Here is an 18,020-nt window from a genome sequence, read left to right on the forward strand (position 1 = left end):
CCGCGGCTCTCGGCGGGCCGGGGGCTCGCGACGCCCTCGGCGCCTGTGCGGCCGCGGACGGCCTGAGCGGCGAGGAGCCGCGCGCCCGGGGCCGCGCCGCCCGCCGCGGGTGTGGGTCCGCCGGGCGCGCCGCCCGCCGCGCCTCCGCCCGCCGCCGGCCCCCGCCTGCCTCCGCGCCCGCCGGCGCCGCGCCGCGGAGAGCCGGGCCGCCGGAGCCCGCCGGGGCCGGCGCGGCGATGATGAACAGGTTCCGAAAGTGGCTGTACAAGCCCAAGGTGAGCGGCCGCGGTCGCGCTCCGCCCCGCCCGCGGGGCCCCCTGCCCGCCGGGCCCGCGACGCGGCTGCTCCGGGCCGGGGCGCGCCGTCCTCCGCGGCCCGCGGCGCCAGCCGGCCTGCCCGCTCCCGGGCCGGGCGGGCTGCAGCGCGCACGGCGTGGTCGGCCCCGCGGCTGCTCCGGGGCCCCCTCCCTGCCCCAGGGTGCCCCCTCGTTTCTCTCCGCCCGCCGCCTCCATCCCTCTGGGTCCACCTCCCCCGCCACACTCTGGGCGCCGTCCCCACCCGGCCCGGGTTCGGAGGGACCCCCTTTCCCAGCCCTAGCCCCCGCAGCCCTTCCTGCGCTGTGCCCCGCCCTGGCTCTCCCTCCGCGACCCAGGGCTCGTCTCCCCCGTCCCTCCTCCCCGGTGCCCCCGGCGCCCCCAGCCCGGGGCAGGTCCTGCGGGGCCGCAGCCCCCCCGGCGCCCTCCCCGCGCGCGGGCCGGTCCGGGCGGCGCCAGTCGCACTGCGGGCGCCGCGTCTCCGCCGCCCGGGGTCGTGTCCGCCGGGCCGGGCCGGGCCGGGCGCGGGGTCGGCGCTGCCGAGGCGCCGAGGGTCGGGGGCGGGCGGCACCGGGGGGCCGGCACCCGGGCCCCGCGCAGCGGGAGGCTCCGGCGCTGGGGTCCTGGGGAAGCGCGGCTTGGGTGGGGTCACCGCGGGGAGCGGGGCCAGTCGCCGCCCGACCCGAGGAACCGGCCCCTTTCCCACCGCGCTGATCACTTTTCTCGGTCCAGGGTCCCGGCCCCTCCGTGAGTGACCTCGGGATGTGTGTGTGTGTGTGGGGCCCTTCACGGTGCCTCTTGGGGCGGCCATTCTTCCGGATAGCCAGCGGGTCGGGTCGGGAGGCCCGCGCCCGAGGATGGGGCGAGCCCAGCGTCCGGAAGGGCTGGTGTTTCCCGGCCTTCCAGGTCCCCGAGTTCCCCCAGAGGTTAGGGCATTTGGGGCCGAGGGCGCACAGTGCCCGCGGCCGTCCCTTGCTCGGCCCCTGCCTCGGCCTGGCTCCGCGGGGATTCAGGGTTCCTAGCGAGCGAGCACGCACTCGTTCGCTCCTGGCCCGGGGTGTGGCCCAGCGCCTGAGCTCTTCCTAGAGCTAGGTGTGGTCTGCCCAGCGGTCTCGCCTGTCCTCCGCCACGCCCTGGGCGTCCAGCCCTCTCCGCTGCGGGCCCCCTAGCTTTGTGGGGTAGTCCTGGGGGCGGGCTCCTGCGTGGATATCTGAGCCAGGAGTGGCTTTTCTTTGGAGTGACTTTTTGTCACTAGTTAAGGAGAAACTGTCCGCTTGTGGAAAAACTTGGGAGTGGGCAGCAGCACTCGTTTTTTAGGGTCAAATGGCAGGGGCGGCCAGGAGGAGGCTGCAGGCAGTGACACCTTGGTGTCTGGAAACACTAGTGGGTGCTGGGGCCTCCCGCTGTGGGGTGAGGCTCACCCTCCTCTTACTGTTGGGAGGAAGGAAAGTGACTGCACCATTTCATCGGTAGCTGAATAATTTCAGAGTGGCCCCTTCTGTTTTGGCTAGAGAAGACTTTAAAAGTGGGAACCGTCACTGCTCTTGAGAGTGTGTCCTGGAGATAAGAATCATGTCCTCATAGTACCCTCAGCAAGCAGCTGTCCTTCCAAGACATGCTCTAGGGGCTGGCCAGGCCAAGTGGAAAAGTTGGAGAACTAACTTCCTGGTGATCCAGCCGGAAGCTGTGTGCTTTAGGAGGAGGGGGCCGATGAGACTTCATCCAGACCCCTGCTTTCTCCACTGCAAGCTGTCTGTGTTGGTCCCTGGGGCCTGGAGTTGAGCTCTCTCTCTGTCACATCTCTGCTTTTGGCCATGGCCAGCTCTGGGAGCTGGTGCTCTGTGGTCCCTGTGAGCTTGGGAGGTCTCTTCTGTGAGATCTGTCTTTGAATTTAAATATCTTGATTGTTTGGAGGGTTGGACTGTGTTATCTCACCCCGGTAATTTTAGCGTTTTCAAACCAAAGCTCAGATATTCGTGTCAGATGAGGCTCTGAATTTCGTGCTTCTCCTTTCTGTCTGACTGAATTCTTTTTTTTTTTTTTTTTTTGGTGGTACTGGGGTTCCTGGAAGCCCTTCTACCTCCGGGCTACACTCCCAGACCTATTTTTACATTTTATATTTGGAAACAGGGTCTCCTAAGCCAGCGCGCGCGGCTGGCTTCGAACCTGTGCGATCCTCCTGTCTCTGCCTCCCAAGCGCGGGGATTACAAGCGTGTGCCACCACGCCCGGCTGAATTCATTTTTACACGACAGCATGGAGCGTCCTGGCCTGGGAGAGCTGAAGAGTCACTGCCGCCCGGCCTGGGAGGGTGCCTGGGGAGACTGGCCACAGCTAGGCCCCCCCCCCTTGTATTTAGCCAGACAGTTCTAACTGCATTTTCATTTGATCCCTGCCTTGGGTTCAGACTGAACACTGAGCCCCTGTGTGTTACAGCATGGTAGAAAATAGCCTGAAATAAGAATCTTACTCGCTGTTCCTATAGTTCTGCAAAGTGATTGGAAATGCTTAAGGTCTTTTTGTATGACATGTACAGATTTTGATAGCTGAATCATTAATATCTACTTAAGTTGGATAAAAAATACCTGATGAATAATACACTAGTTTAACATTAAAATGACATTTGCAAAGTATTATGTTTCCATTCGCGTTCTTTAAATCAGCCTTTAAGTGCTGATGTGATTTTCTTGATGGAAAATGCAGCGGCTCTGAAAGTCTGTCCCGTCTAAAAGCCTGTGGTAGGACTCAGCCTGCCCTCTCTGGTGAGGCCTGCAGGAGGACTTGGCCTGTCCTCTCTCCTGGTGTTTTGCTTTCCTTTAGGGTGAGACTTTCCAAGAGTCAATGCTTTGGAAGAGTGAAACGTCTTGGAATAGTTCATTTGAAACAAAAACGTTAGATCTTGCATTTCTGGCTTGGTGATAACTGTCTACAGATTGACCTGGATGGGCATCCCTGGTCACCAAGCAGGAGGGTTTCTGGCATGGAGGAAGGGGATCTCGGATCCACACTTGAGTCCGGCTGAGGTCTCTTAGCCATCATTAGAGAGCAAACTGATGATGCAGGATGAATTTGTGCTGTCTGTCTTTGGGAAGGAGCTGATCTGGGTGGGTGATGCTGGCCAGGTGGAGGGGATGGCTAGCTTGACAGCTGATCACCACACTCGGCCACATGCCCCACACAGAATCCTGTCGTCTCCACCCCCAGACCACCAGGACAGGGCCGCTTCCATCCACCGTCCCCTCCATGGGGAGACAGCCCTGTAACGCTGCCTTGCTGATGCTGTTGATCCGTGTGTGTGTGTGTTCCTGGGGATTGAACCCAGGGGCATTCTATCTCTGAACTCTAGCCCCAGCCCGAATTTGTTTTTTGCTTTGAAACAGGTTCTCACTAAGTTGCTGAGGCTTGACTTGTGATCCTCCTGCCTCAGCCTCTCAAGTACTTCAATTCCAAGTGTGCATCACCATGCCTGGCCTATTTTTTGTTTTGAAACTGTGTCTTATATGGGTGTGGTGGTACACACTTGTAATCCCAATACTTGGGAGGCTGAGACAGGAGATTGAAGGTTTGTGGCTAGCCTCAGCAACTGAGACCTTTTCTAAAAAAAAAAAAAAAATAGAGCTGGGGGTGTGGCTCAGAGGTAGAAGACCTCTAGGTTCAATTCTTAATACCACCCCCCCCCCAAAAAAAAAGAAAGAAAGAAAGAAAAGGAAAGGAAACAGGGTCTCAATGAGTTGCTGAGGCTGGTCTCAAACTTGCAGCCTCTGAAGTACTGGCATTACAGCAAGCACCACCACTCCTGGCTTGCATACATTTTTTAAATGTTCTGGGTTCAGATTCGAGATGAGATGGCCCTTGCCAAGAGATGCCTGCGGGCTTGCTGAGTGTGTGCTTTCTGGGAGAACCTGCAAGCCCCAGATAGTCAGTCCGAGAGCAGACTCCAGTGCCCCAGCTCGGTTCTGTGGGGGAAGGGGTGCCAGGCAGTGCTGAGCCTGGGCCTTGTGCCCTAGGCTATTGAGTGAACCCGCCTTGGTCCTCGGTCACCGGTCACCGCGTCCTGAGCCACATCCAGGTTCCAGAGTGCCAACCACCCTGCCACAGGCCTTGAGTAGAGCTGCCCCTTGGTGGCTGGACCTCTGCACTGGACCTGGCTAAGGGGGGCAGCACCCTGCAAGTGCAGTGACAGATGGGAGCAGGTCCCCGGGGTGGGGGCAGGGGGCCAATGGCCAGGGCTTGTAACTGTGGGGCTCCTAACATGCACGGACAGGGTGTGGCCTGGCCCTCCTTTCAGGGCTCCCCAACAGAGGCTGAGGAGGGGGGATGAAGACAGTGGAAGACACCGCTATGAACATGGTGCCAGCAGACACTGGGTGGGGGGGGGGTGGAGCGCCGCGGGGGGTGAGATGCGGGCTTCCATGGGCTGGCATCGCCTGCCTCGGGTCTGGAAGGGAGAGACCTGGGAGTGGGAAGCCACCGGCTTCAGCCTCGACTTCCCTGCTCTACTTTGCCGGGGATGGCTGCTGTTTGTACGGCACTGTGTTGGTGTCCCGTGCCAGCCTGGGGCCTGTCCTAGTGCTTGGGATTTGTTGTGTTGTAGCCAGGCTACCCGTGCTCTAGTACTCAGCTAGCTGATCACCCCAGTGCATGGCTGTGGCCAAGGCCACCTGTGGACGAGCCTGGTTCTCTTCTGGATGAGACGCTGGAGAACCAGTGACCTGCTGTTACATAGGGCATGCCAGGATGGGCCACCTTTCCCAGTGGACACCTAGCGCAGAGCAGGCTGAGGAAGCCAGGCAGGGATGCTCAGCAGACGGGTGGCTGGCCCTGCAGGCCATCCCTGAGTTCTTGAGGCTCCTCCATCTCCAGCTGTCACCCCAGGGCTCCCTTTGGGCTCAGGGGTCTTGGGCGTGGCATGGGTCGAGGGCTGGCTGCTCTTTCTGAGGCTCTGTAGACCTCCACCCGGGTCTCCAGGCGGGCTCTCTGTGGGATGCGGGGTTTTGTGTGGAGCGTGGCCTCCCCTGGACAGGCACATTTGCAGGGTGAGGGAGAGGCGGAGCCCAGCGAGCTCAGTTTCCAAGTGGGCTCCCACCACTTAGGGCTCCGTGCTCCCAGTCAGAGCAGCTGCTTACTGGAAATGTGTGAGAAGGTTTCTGTTAAGTGGGCGAGTCATAGGCCAGGCGTCATGCGCTTCTCGTAATTGATACTTAGACTCGCGTCCAGCGGGTAGTTCACCTGGGGGAGGAGGCCATGGCCTTGCGTGCTGCCCTGCTCTCTAAATGGGGAGGTTTTAGGTGACTTCATTCAACTGTAAGAGGAGAAATGGACAATTTAAAGATATTTTAGTGCCTGGCTGGAGCCACCAAGAGTTCCCAGAAGAGCAGATACGCTTGTTTTACATGTGTGGAAATGGGCACCTAAGCGCCGCCAGGTTGTCTTGAGGAGACCACAGTGTGCAGTCACAGCCGTAAGCGGCTTGCTCGGGCTCTGTGCAGGAGGGTGACGGCTGGCTGATTCCAGCTCTGAGAGGCAGAGATGCTTGGAATGCTGTGCTTAGCTGGATCACATGCCTGTGATCTCAGTGCTTGGGAGGCTGAGCCAGAAGGATCAGAGGTCTGAGGCTAGCCTCAGCGACTTAGTGAGATTCTGTTTCAAATTAAAAAAAGGCTGACTGGAGATGTAGCCCTGAGGTAGAATGCCCCTGGGTTCAGTCCTAGTCTGTCTGTCTGTCTGTCTGTCTCTCTCACTCTCTCTTTCTCTCTCTCACACACACACACACCCACCCACACACACACACACACACACACACACACACACACACACGAGAAGAATACCATTTTCACTTGTCTACAGTCTACTACAATAGCCTCTGTGTCTCAACAGAGCCCCGGGGCTTCAGCACTGGGAACTGGTGGGATCCTTCCACCATTCCTCTAACCCTGTGCCTCATCTTCCCTAGCTGTGAGGTGGGGTGACGGGAACCTGCCTTGTAGAATTGTTGGGGACAAAGGCTCACAGTCAGAGCCCAGCAGCTGTCTGCTGCGGGCAGGTTGGAGGATGCGGTCTCGTCACAGGATCATCATTTAGTTTCTCAGCGATCAATGTCCGCGTGTCATGCGGCCCTAGGGCCATCAGCGCCTTCAGTCACTTCTCCCAGGTCCTTTAGCGAGCCAGAATCCCACGGGTGCACACTGCCCCCTGTGGTCTGTTGAGAACGGACCCTGACGCAGGTCATCTAGGGCGTTCTGTGGGCTCTGGTGAGAGAGAATGGGGCCTGCGCCACCCGCTGCCCAGGGAGCCGCCTCCCTCCCGCTGTTGGGAAGGCTTGGCTGAAGTTCCACCAGGTCAGGCTTGCCCCCAGTCCTCCCATGCACCTCCCCTGGTCTGTGTTTCTGTTCGTTGGCTGGATGGTCTGGACCCTGCAGAGGACTCCAGGGCCTTGGAATGGTGAGGGCTGGGATAGGGTGGGCATAAGAATCATCTGGGGTGCATCCTCTTCCTGTCTTGCCAGTCCCTGTGGGGCTTTGACATTTGTGACATTGTTGTAGACAATGTCTACAACATTTTGTTGGTTAAAACACAAGGGTACCTGGGTGTAGTGGCACATGCTTGTAATCCCAGCATTTGGGAGGCTGAGACCGGAGGATCACGGTTTGCAGATAGCCTCAGCCACTTAATGAGGCCCTCTGCAACTTAGTGAGACCCTGTTTCAAAATAAAGAATACAAGCCAGGCATAGTGGCGCATTGCTTGTAATCCCGGCACTTGGGAGGCTGAGACAGGAGGATCGCACAGGTTTAAAGCCAGCTTCGGCTACTGAGTGAGGCTCTCAGCAACTTAGTGAGACCCTGTTTCCAAATAAAGTATAAAATAGGTCTGGGACTATAGCCCGGAGGTAGAAAAGCCCATGTGTTCCACCCACAGTACCCCCCCCCCCCCATACACGGCAGGGATTGTAGTTAGGAGGTAGAAAGCCCCTGGGTTCCATCCCCAGACCTGCAAAAACAAAAACAACACTAAAGCAAAAAACACACACAGGTGTAGCTGGGTGTGGTAGTGCACGCCTGTAAGCCCATACTTGGGAGGCTGGATAGGAGGATCGCAGGTCTGAGGCCAGCTTCAGCAATTTGTCAAGACTCTGTTTTAAAAAAAAAAAAAAAAGACTCTTTCAAAGTAAAAAATAAGAAGGGCTGGGGGTCTAGCTAAGAGGTAGACTGCCTGTGGGCTCAATCCCTAGGACCGAAACCAAAACATAGAGGTTATGGGTTGTTAGTGTTTAGATTATCATGATGGGCCCAGCTTTACCAGTGAAGTCTCAGAGTGGACAGGTTAACTTGCTGGAAATGTCACAGCCAGAGAGAGATGCAGAGCTCCTTCCTCCTGTATTTCTCCCTGTCTTTCTTTCCCTCCCTCCTTTCCTTCCTTTCTTTTCCTCTTTCTTGTGGTCCTGGGGATTGAACCCAGGAGTATTTTATCTCTGAGCTAAATGTCCAGTCTTATTTTTCTTTATTTTTAAATTTATTTTTTATGTGGTACTGGGGATGGAACTCAGGGGCATTCTACCTCTGAGTATACCCGCAGCCCTTTTATTTTATTATTTATTTTGAAACAAGGGTCTCACTGAGTTGAAAGGTCCTCCTCACTATGAAGTGGAGGGCTTCAGGGTCTTGTTAAGTCGCAGAGGCTGGCTGTGAACCTGTGCTCCAGTCTCAGCCCCACGCCCAGCTCACAGGGGGCTTCTGTTGGACCGCAGAGTTGGGCTTCCTGGTGAGCAGGCCTGCCCTTTGCGGTCACGGTCTCCTTTTGGACAGAGGAGCCCTAGCTGTCATCAGTTTTTACATGACTCCCATTTGGCGAAACAATTACTTCTGTACTTTTCGCAGTTGGTTTGCAAAGAAACTTAGATATTGATGGGCAATTCAAATGTTCGAAGGAGGAAGACAAAAATGAATGGATGTTTTCCTGATCTGAATAGATTAAGCAGCAGCAGAATAGAACGTTTTATATTATGGTAATTTATGTAGAGTAGTTGGGTAAGATGAATGGAGGGGTTTTTCCTTCCTACAGGAAGGATTTTGAAGCTCTTCCATTTCTCATTGTTTTTGTGCTGGGTGGAGGCAGGGGTGTTGAGGACACTTCAAGTGGGGCCCCCTCATGCCGGAGATGCGAGGTCCTCTGAGATCTGCCTGGTCGGCGCTGGAAGTCTCTGCTGCCAATCACTGACCGGACTGTCTCTCATGCCCCAGGTGGGCGGTGCCTGGGGACCTCGAGGGCACCTGACGTGGGAGTAGCTTCCACCCACGATCATTTTTTCCCTTGGAGAGTGTGTGTGTGTGTGCGCGCGCGCGTGTATTTATGTGTCCTCAACCCTTCTTATCTTTATTTGGAGACAGGGTCTGGCAGTGTGGTCCAGGCTGGCCTCCATCCTGTGATCCTCCTGCCTCAGCCTCCTGAGTAGCTGGGACTGTAGGTGTAAACCACTGGATTTCAGTTTGTGAGAATGTTTTCAATTATTTTTAGGGATATTGGAGCTATAAAAAAGAGGCTAAAAGCAGTATCAACTATGTAAATGTCAGATATATTTAAAAATTGAACATCCACTTCTATAGCAGCACTATAATTAATAGCCCCAAGGTGGAAACAGCCTAAATGTCTGTCAGCAGTTGAAAGGAGAAACAGATTGGGGTGGGGATACCCTTGCAGCCTCCCCTCCTGCCTAGGTTCCAGGAGGAAGCCAGGGAGGAGGCCTGGGCCTGGGCCTGATGGTTAGGGGTTAATTTCGTCAAGTTGCTGGGGCCACGCGGTCCCACCAACCCCCTGGCCAAGCACGGCCCTGCATGTGCAGCACTGGGCTCGGCTCAGTTGCACTTTGGGGTGGCAGGCTGGCCCCTGGAAGTTTGGAAGCTTTGGGTCGGGGCGGCCTGCCGAGACAGAGGTCGGCAGAGTGAGGCCATAGGGCAGGGCAGTGCCCGGGACGCCTGGATCCCGCCGAAAGGCTTTGTGTGCCCTGAGCGCGGGGTGTGGCTGGAGCTTGATGTCACTCGCTAGGGGTGGGGCCTGATAGAGCCAGCTCTACCGTAGGGTCTCCCTTCCAGCCCAGCAAGAGGGTGGTAGCTGGGGATGCTGGATAGAGAGAATGGGTCTGGGATCTGGAGGGGGATAGGGTGGGGACAGTGAGGGCGTGCCATCTGCAGAGTGGGGAGCCCTGGGAGGGCTGGTGGACGAGGGGCAGGAGTTGGGGTTTGGACAAGAGGATCTGAGGTGCCCGTGCAGTGTCCTCTTGGAGGAGAAAGGCGCTCTTGGCCTTGGCTCCTGCTGCAGGACAGGTGGGGTACGGCGGCCCTCCCATTGCAAGGCCCAGAAGTGCACAGAACTAGTTTTGACTCCTGAGCCGCAGGAGAGAAGATGAGTCCTCCAGTGCCAGAAATGAGGGGCTGAAGCCAGAGTGAGTGCGTGGCCACAAGGAGGGCCCAGGAGCTGGCATGAGCAGCCAGCCAGCGTCTCAGTTTCCTGTCCTTTGCGGTGTCGGCCAGGCGGACCTCCTCAGCTCAGGGGCCAGGCGTCAGCTGGGCTGGATAGTCAGCGGGGCCTCACGGTCCGCAGAGGCTGCTGCAGCTGGCAGTGTTTCATGGTGTCTCGCTCTGCAGGAGGCTGAGTAGAGTCTTCAAGATCTTTCTCTCCAGCCAGGCGTGGTGACGCACGCTTATAATCCCAGCATTTGGGAGGCTGAGACAGGAGGATCACAGTTTGCGGCCAGCCTCAGCTACAGGCCCTCTGCAACTCAGTGAGACCCTGTTTCAAAATAAAGAATAAAAAAATAGGGCTGAGGGTGTAGCTCGGAGGTAGAATGCCCCTGGGTTCCAGGTCTCCAGTTAGGGAGAGTTGGCAAGAGGGCCAGACAGGAAGGTGCCCTTGGCACAGGGAACCAGGAAGGCCTGCTCTCCACTGTGCCCGGGCACAGGTCACAGTAGAATTGCAAAACACACAGGATGGCACTTTTCCAAGAGCAAAACCCAGCAGCCAGTATGGCTCATGGGGACTGAGATGGCGGAGAGACCAACCTGTTGAGCTTGACCCAGGATGATACCGAGATCCCTTGTCAGCAGGGACGGAGGGGACCTCCAGAAATGAGGAAGATGGTCACTGCACTAAAAACGACATAAAAGCTGCCCCAGTGAGCAAGCTCAGTGGCTGACCGGGAGTCGGGCCTGCACGGTGGGCCCCTGCACTCAGGGAGCTAAAGGGCAATTGTAAGCAGTTCAGAGACGGGAGGAGGTCCAGAGTGCGTCTGTAGACCGTGGAGAGGAGCGCAGAGGGCGGGAGGCGTAGTCCTCCCTTGGCTGGGGATTTCCCCAGCTGAACAACCAGGTTCAGTATGCCCGAGTCCCACAAGGGGTAAGTGGTTCTGAACACAGTTGGGCACCACAGTCAAACTGTATGTATGAGTCAGCTCTTTGTCATGGTAATGAGGTGCTGGGGGGATCTAATTTTATAAAGAGAAAAGGTTTATGTGGCACAGTTTTGCAGGCTCATGTCCAAGATAGGACGGCCCCATTGGCTTGCCTCTAGTCAGGGATGTAAATGGCGTCTTGTCCTAGAGCAGGAGAGCATATGTGGAAAAGCCTCCTTTACCAGACAGAAAGTCAGAGAGAGCAGGGCCCCACAAACCCTTCAGGGGCACACCCCTGGTGACCTATAAACTTCCCACTAGGCCCTGCCTCCCACAGGCCCCAGCATCCCCATCAGCACCTCCCTGTGGACCAAGCCCCCAATCACAAAGGACCCTTAGACGTGCCCTATTGCTGCAGAACACACCATCTCAGAGACCTGGGGAAAAGGCCTGGACCTCGAGGGACGCTGGATGGATGGCTGAGGCTGCAGAGTGCCATCTTTCCAGGGCCTGAGGGAGCAGAGTCCTGGGCTTAGCGAAGCTGCCTTTCACGAGGAGAGTGAAATGGAGACAGTTGAGATGAAGACAGAAGAAGAACCGCCCCCAAATCCTTGCCAGAGAAGTCCTAGAAAATGTGCTCCAAGAGAAAATCAAAGTTAGAAGGAAGGAGTGGGAGGCAGGCGGCCACGGGTGCGGGCGGGCGGTGCAGCTGCTCCGCTGAGTGCTGAGTGGTGAGCCGCAGCAATGATGGCAAGAGGGGCCTGGACAGAGGGCAGTGGGGAGCTGGACAGTGGCGCCTGGCAGGCGGGCTGGGATGAGGCTTAGCATGGGCCGGCTTCAGAGCGCGAGTTCCGCGTGTGAATGAGTGCAGGGCAAACACTGGGCTACAGGTCCAGGCCAGGTCACTTTTTGTGTGTGTGTGTTACTGGGGATTGGACCCAGGGGTGTGCTACCACTGAGCTACACCTTAGTCCTTTATACTTAACTATTTACTTATTTTTTTGTGGTACTGGGGGATGGGACCCAGGAGCTTTCTACCTCTGAGCTAACACCCCAGCCCTATATTTTGAAACAGGGTCTCTGGCTTTGAACCTGTGATCTTCTAGTCTCACCCTCCCAAGTACTGGGATTATAGGTGTGTGCCACCACACCTGGCCCCAGCCCTGTTTTATTTGTTATTTTGAAATAGGGTCTCGCTAAGTTGGCCAGGCTGGCCTCAAACCTGCAGTTCTCTTTTTGGTCTCCCAAGTACTAGCATTGCAGGTGTGCTGGGTCCAGAGGGACAGATAACTTCTAAATAGGAGAGGCAAAGCCAGGTGCAGTGGTGCACACTCACAATCCCAGCTGCCCGGGAGGCTAATGCAGGAGGATCACGAGTTTGAAGCCAGTCTGTGTGATTTAGTGAGACTGTCTCAAAATGAAATAAACAGGGCTGGGATGGAGCTTAGAGATAGAGCGCCCCAGGGTTCCATCCCCTGGACTATAAAAATAAAGAAACCAAGAGCTGCCCCCAGCTGTGTGCTGTTGGCACATGTCCCTAAGGCAGCTTCCATGGAATGGTGCAGGGAAAGCGCCAACTGGCAGGTGAGGCCTGAACCTGTCCAACGCAGGGCGGGCTGGCTGCCGCGCTGCAGGCCACTGGCCTTCCAGGAGCCCCCGGAGAGGAGGCTGGTGTGCGGGTGCTCGCTGAAGAGGAGCTTTGAAAGGAAGGGAAGGAAGCAGGCATGGGGGTGGGGAGGGGCTCAGCAGAGGCCTGGGTCTGCCCCTGAGCCTGGGAGCTGGGATGGCCCTTCAGCTGGGCAAGGGCTGGGCCTTTCTGCCTCTGCTGGACAGGTCCTGGACGGGGCAGCCCAGGGCAGTCCCTGGGGGTGGGGCGTCGGCCAGCAGCACCCGCAGCCACTGCGTGCGAGCCCTTTGTGCCCACGTGCTGGACGTGAGCACAGGGTCTCGGCCCCCGTTGGGCGCTTCTGACTGGTGCTGACCCTCTGCCTCCTGCCCCGGCCAGGTGCTTCCTGCAGGGCTGAGGCTGGCCTCGCCAGGGGAGTATAGGAAGCCTCTGTTGGGTCAGCTGTTAGGCATTCTGTAAGTCAGAGGTGAGCTTTATTTATTTATTTATTTATTTATTTATTTATTTATTTTTATTTTTTGTGGCACTAGGGGTGGAACCCAGGGGCTTTTCTACCTCCGGGCTATACTCTCAGACCTATTTTATGCTTTATTTGGAAACAGGGTCTACTAAGTTGCTGAGAGCCTCACTCAGTAGCTGAGTCTGGCTTTGAACCTGTGCGATCCTCCTGTCTCAGCCTCCCGAGCGCGGGGATTACAAGCGTGCATCACTGTGCCCAGCCAGGTGTGAGCTTTAGAATGTTTCCCGGCCCAGTGGAACTCATGCACTCAAGGCCTCCACGTGTTGGGGACAGAGATGGTCATTTAGAGACCTTGGTGGCCATGCTGTATCCATATAGGACTTATATTTTTGGTGCTGGGGACTGAACCTATGGGTATTCTACCTCTGAGCTATACTCCCAGTCCGTTTTATTGTTTATCTTGAAACAGGATCTCACTTTACTACTAAGAGTCTTGCTAAGTTGATGAGGCTGGCCTTGAAACTGATCTCCTGCCTCAGCCTCCCAGGTACTGAGATTATAGGCATAAACCACCAAACCCAGCTTAAAATCTGTTCTTGTTTTGTTTTGTTTTGTTTTTGTGGTGCTGGGGATTGAACCCAGGGACATTCTACCTCCAAGCTACACCCCCAAACCTATTTTTTATTCCTTTTTTTTTTTTTGCAGTACTAGGGATGGAACCCAGGGGGCATTCTACCCCCGAGCTACACCCCCAGCCCTATTTTTTATTATTTAGTATTAGTATTATTATTTTTGGTGGTACTGGGGTTCCTGGAAACCCTTCTTCTACCTCCGGGTTATACTCCCAGGCACCTATTTTTAAATATTTTTTTATTTGGAAACAGGGTCTCTTAAGCCAATGAGGCTGGCTTCGAACCTGCCCAATCCTTCTGTCTCTGCCTCCCAAGCACAGGGATTAAAAGTGTGCGCCACCACGCCCGGCTATTCTTTATTTTAAAACAGGGTCTTACTGAGTTGCAAAGGACCTCACTAAGTAATTGAGGCTGTTCGCGAACCACGAACCTTCCGTCTCAGCCTCCCAAATGCTGGGATTTCAAGTGTGCGCCACCATGCCCGGCTTTGAAATCTATCTATATATGTATATTTTAATTTATTTTTATTGGTGCATTGTAATCATATATCACATTGGAACATAAGACTTGAGAGGATATACAAACACACATCATCCAATTAGCCCTCATCCAGCCTCCATCCCATTCCCTCCCCCCCCCTTCATCCTATGCTTGTTTGGTGATTTACTTTGATACATTTGTTTATGTACATCCTGTGTTTTAAAGAGGCTCCATCCTCCCCTATTCCATACCCTCTGATTGGTCACCTTAATTGCTTCACTATAGGGCCCTTTCTATAACTCGACCTCTTCCTGTTGCCCCTTTCCTCCTAGTTATTGCTGATTAGGAGAAGCATCTGTTTTGTTTTTTTTTTTCTGCGATATTTCTCTGTGCATGCCGTGTTGCAAGTACTGATCCCACTCTTGACGGCCCCCAGTAGTGGCCTGGCTACCCGGTGGACTGATCCAGATCTCGCTGGCTCAAGCAGCAGCCTTGCCTCATGGGAGGCCCCGATTCTGGTCTCGCTGACCCCGACACCAGCCTAACCCCTCAGCTGGCTCCGATCCCTACCTCAGTGGCCCCAGCACCAGCCTAGCCTCAAGGCAGGCTCCGATCCCGGCCTTGGAGGCCTCAGTAGCAGCCTTGCCTCACGGCAGGCTCCAGTGTCGGCCGCTGGCCTCGGCACCAGCCTAACCCCTTGGCAGGCTCTGATCCCGGCCTCAGAGGCCCCAGCACCGGCCTTGCCTCACAGCAGGCTTCTATCCTGGCCTCACTGGCCCCGTCCCAGCCTAACCCCTCAGCAGGCTCCGATCCCTGTCTCGGTGGCCCCAGCACCGGCCTAGCCTCAAGGCAGGCTCCAATCCCAGCCTCGGAGGCCCCAGCACCGGCCTTGCCTCATGGCAGGCTCTGATCCCGGCCTTGCTAGCCCCAGCACTGGCCTAACCCCTTGGCAGGCTCCGTTCCTGGCCTCGGAGGCCCCAGTAGCGGCCTTGCCTCCTGGCAGGCTCCGTGCTGGCCATTGGCCCCGGCATCGGCCTAACCCCTCGGTAGGCTCTGATCCCGGCCTTCAAGGCCCCAGCACCAGCCTTGCCTCACGGCAGGCTCTGATCCCGGCCACGCTGGCCCCGGCACCGGCCTAACCCCTCGGCAGGCTCCAATCCCGGCCTCGGAGGCCTCAGTAGATTATAAGTGTGCACCACCATGCCTGGCTTTGAAATCTATATTTTGACACAAGGTGTCCCTTAGTTGCCAAGGCTGCCCTCGAAATTTCACTCCTCCCACCACTGCCTCCCTAGAGGCTAGGATTAGAGGCATGCGCCATCTGCCTGCCTCAGATAGTATTATTGAATGTGACTCTTGAGGACTGTCAGATCTGGGACCTTTTCATCACACTGAGTATTTGTTAAGTTCTTTCATGGTCTCCACTTTCATTTTAGCCTTGGGATGAAGGAGTAGTGAGCAGCCAACTTTCCAAGACTGACCATGTTCTGGCAGGCTTGGCTCCGTCCTTGTGGGATCCTTCCTGGCTCTGGATATGTGCCCCAAGGAGCCTGGGGTTGCTCTCAGGAGAAGCCTGCCCACCTGAGCACTGAGCTGTGCTTTGGGATTGTGTGGACGAGAGTTGAGAGAAGCCCAGGACGTGGACATGGGGACCGCGGGTGCTCTGGCTCCCTCTGCAGGCCTTGGTCCTCACGTGTGGGGTGGCATCAGACTCACTGTCTTTGGGATCACTGTTGCCTGGGCCCCATGACAGAGCTAAACACAGAGGCTGTGGGACACCAGAGGCCGCCCCTGCTCTGGCGCTGGCCACTGGCCTCTGGTGGTAGCCAGCCTCTCTCCAAGGCCTGCTGGGCTCTGATGGGCAGGGCGGCGTGGGGCCAGAGGACCCCGGTCCCTGCTCCTGCTTTCTGGTATGCTGGCATTCTTGTGTTCAGACCGTCCCTACGCCCAGGCTCAGGGCAGGCCCTGCTGGCGCCCGGGCAGCTTGGGATGGGTGTGTATCTGTCCGTCTGTCCCTCAGAAGCCTGGGGATGCTGTACAGATGAGCTCCAGGCTATGGTGGGCTCCGTGAAGGCCCAGCCACTGAGTTGGGGTTGAGCAGGCTCCAAAACCAGTGTGGGAAGACTGCAAGGAAAGGGGAAGGCTGCACTGGCTCCCAGCTCTCCGCCCCACCTCTGGCCTGTTTCGTGGGTGCCGGGTGGGGGAGCTACGTGACCGCCAATGGGGAGGCCTGTGGGTGGAGGGCCTGGTGGTGGCAGGCCTGGCCCTGCGGGGATTGGCCAAGACCTGACCTGTGTGTGGATTGTCACATAAAAGGCTGACTGGAAGCAGAGGGCTTTACACTTGGGAGCTGCTGGACCCTGAGATATCGGTGATGAATGATGAATGCATACCTCAACTTGTGACTCTCGTCCTCTGCTGTGCGTGCGTGCGTGCGCGTGCGTGCGTGTGTATGCGCGCGTGTGACTGAGGATCAATCCCAGAGACATACTACCTCTGAGCTACATCCTATTTTATTTTTTTGTGGTGTTGGAGTTGAAACCCAAGGGCACTCTTCCTCTGAGCTACACCCCGCCCCATATTTTATTCTTTATTTTGAAACAAGGTCTCACTGAGTTGCAAAGGGCCTCACTAAGTAGTAGCTGAGGCTGGCCTCACTGAGTAGTATCTGAGATCCTCCTGTCTCCGCCTCTCAAATGTTGGGATTACAAATGCACGCCACCACGCCCACCTAATTTTTGTTTTGAAATAGGGTTTTGCTAAGTTGCTGAGGGTTTTACTAAGCTGTTGAGGCTGGCCTCAAGCCTATGGTCCTACTATCTGAGCCTCGCAAGTACTGAGATTACACGTGTGTACTGGGTGAGGGTGTGTTTAATGGGAGGCTCCAGAGGCCCCAGGCTGGCCTTGTCCTTGGCATGGGACTTATATTGCTTTAACCATTTCTGCAGAGCCTCCGCTACCCACTGTGCAGGGAACTGGGTCCCCTGGTGGATAGAGGACAGTGCTCACCTTCTCGGTACCACACAGCCCTATAGTGTGGTGACTGTTCATCTGAGCTGCCTGGAAGTATTGGCTTCTGTTAGGAAGGTGTTGATGCTTTTAAGACTTTGTGTGCATAGGGCTGGTGCCCCTGTAGGCCAAGGTTCATGACCTTTCTCGTGGTGAGCCACCTTGTGAAACTTGACAGTGCTGAGACTGTGACCGAGAGCCATCACTGCCCCACCCCTGGCTGTGAGAAATCCTCTGGGTCCAGAGGTCCCTTGAATGGCAGATGTGGCTGCTGGGCTGTGAACAGGAAACCTCGCAGTGCCACCCATGGCAGGCAGAACACTGATCTCCAGAGGTGCCCACGAATCCCCAGAGCCCATGCATATGTTCCATGGTGTGGCAAAGAGGAACGAAGGCTGCAGGCTGAACTTTGGCACTGATGCCCTAGGCAGGCCCAGGGGCCGGAGAGGCTGTGCAGTGGGGAGAGGTGGCCGAGGCAGAGGGGCCCGGGCGTTGGAAGGAAGGTTAGAGAGAGGCTGTGCTGCTGACTTTGAAGACAGAGGAGTGGTGGTCTCTGGAAGCCATCCTCTCTGGCCCACCTGGAGCCCTGCCCTCCAGGCTGGGAGAGAGTAGCTGTGAATTGGTGTTTTGAGTCACTAAGTTTGCAGCAGTTTGCTACAGCAGCCGCAGGAACTAACAGCACCTCCTGGGCACAGGCGGACCTCAGCCACGCAATGTGCGACAGCCACGAAGCTCTCTCAGGACAGCAGAGCCACAGCCTCGGTGCCCTTGGCTGGGCTGTGGTCAGCAGGATCAGTGGTCAGCAGAGAAGGAGCAGCGTCCCAACGAGGCAAGCCGAAACATGCCAGTTTCACAATAACACATACGCATGATATCCTTTTTATAGAATTAAAAACAGCCAAATATACCTTTTACAAAGGACAGATGCAGCAACCTAGTGACACGGCCAGGGGAGCGCCGAGGGCCTGGCTGGAGGGCCAGCGGGTGCCATCTGCATGTGCCCAGCTGGCGGGCTCATGGCACCTGTTGCAAGGGCAAATGACTACCTTGTCCTTTAACTTTTTTTTTTTTTTTGGCAGGTCTGGGAATGGAACCCAGGGGCATTTGACCTCTGAG

General features: G+C 56.3%; 1 protein-coding gene across 3 annotated transcripts in view; it reads left to right on the forward strand.

The window, feature by feature from the left end:
• Positions 1-236: 236 nt before the first annotated feature.
• The window catches only part of ZFYVE28 (zinc finger FYVE-type containing 28), a gene marked incomplete at both ends in the record, with an annotated part of 111,523 nt that continues 93,739 nt past the window's right edge, over positions 237-18,020 (forward strand). For all 3 annotated transcript variants that reach the window (XM_080697598.1, XM_080697599.1, XM_080697600.1), the window contains one exon: positions 237-275. In XM_080697598.1, coding sequence (XP_080553724.1) covers positions 237-275 — 39 coding nt within the window. The remainder of the gene's footprint in view (positions 276-18,020) is intronic.

Source organism: Muscardinus avellanarius (genome assembly GCF_963383645.1).
Source record: "Muscardinus avellanarius genome assembly, chromosome: 6".
NCBI lineage: Eukaryota > Metazoa > Chordata > Mammalia > Rodentia > Gliridae > Muscardinus > Muscardinus avellanarius.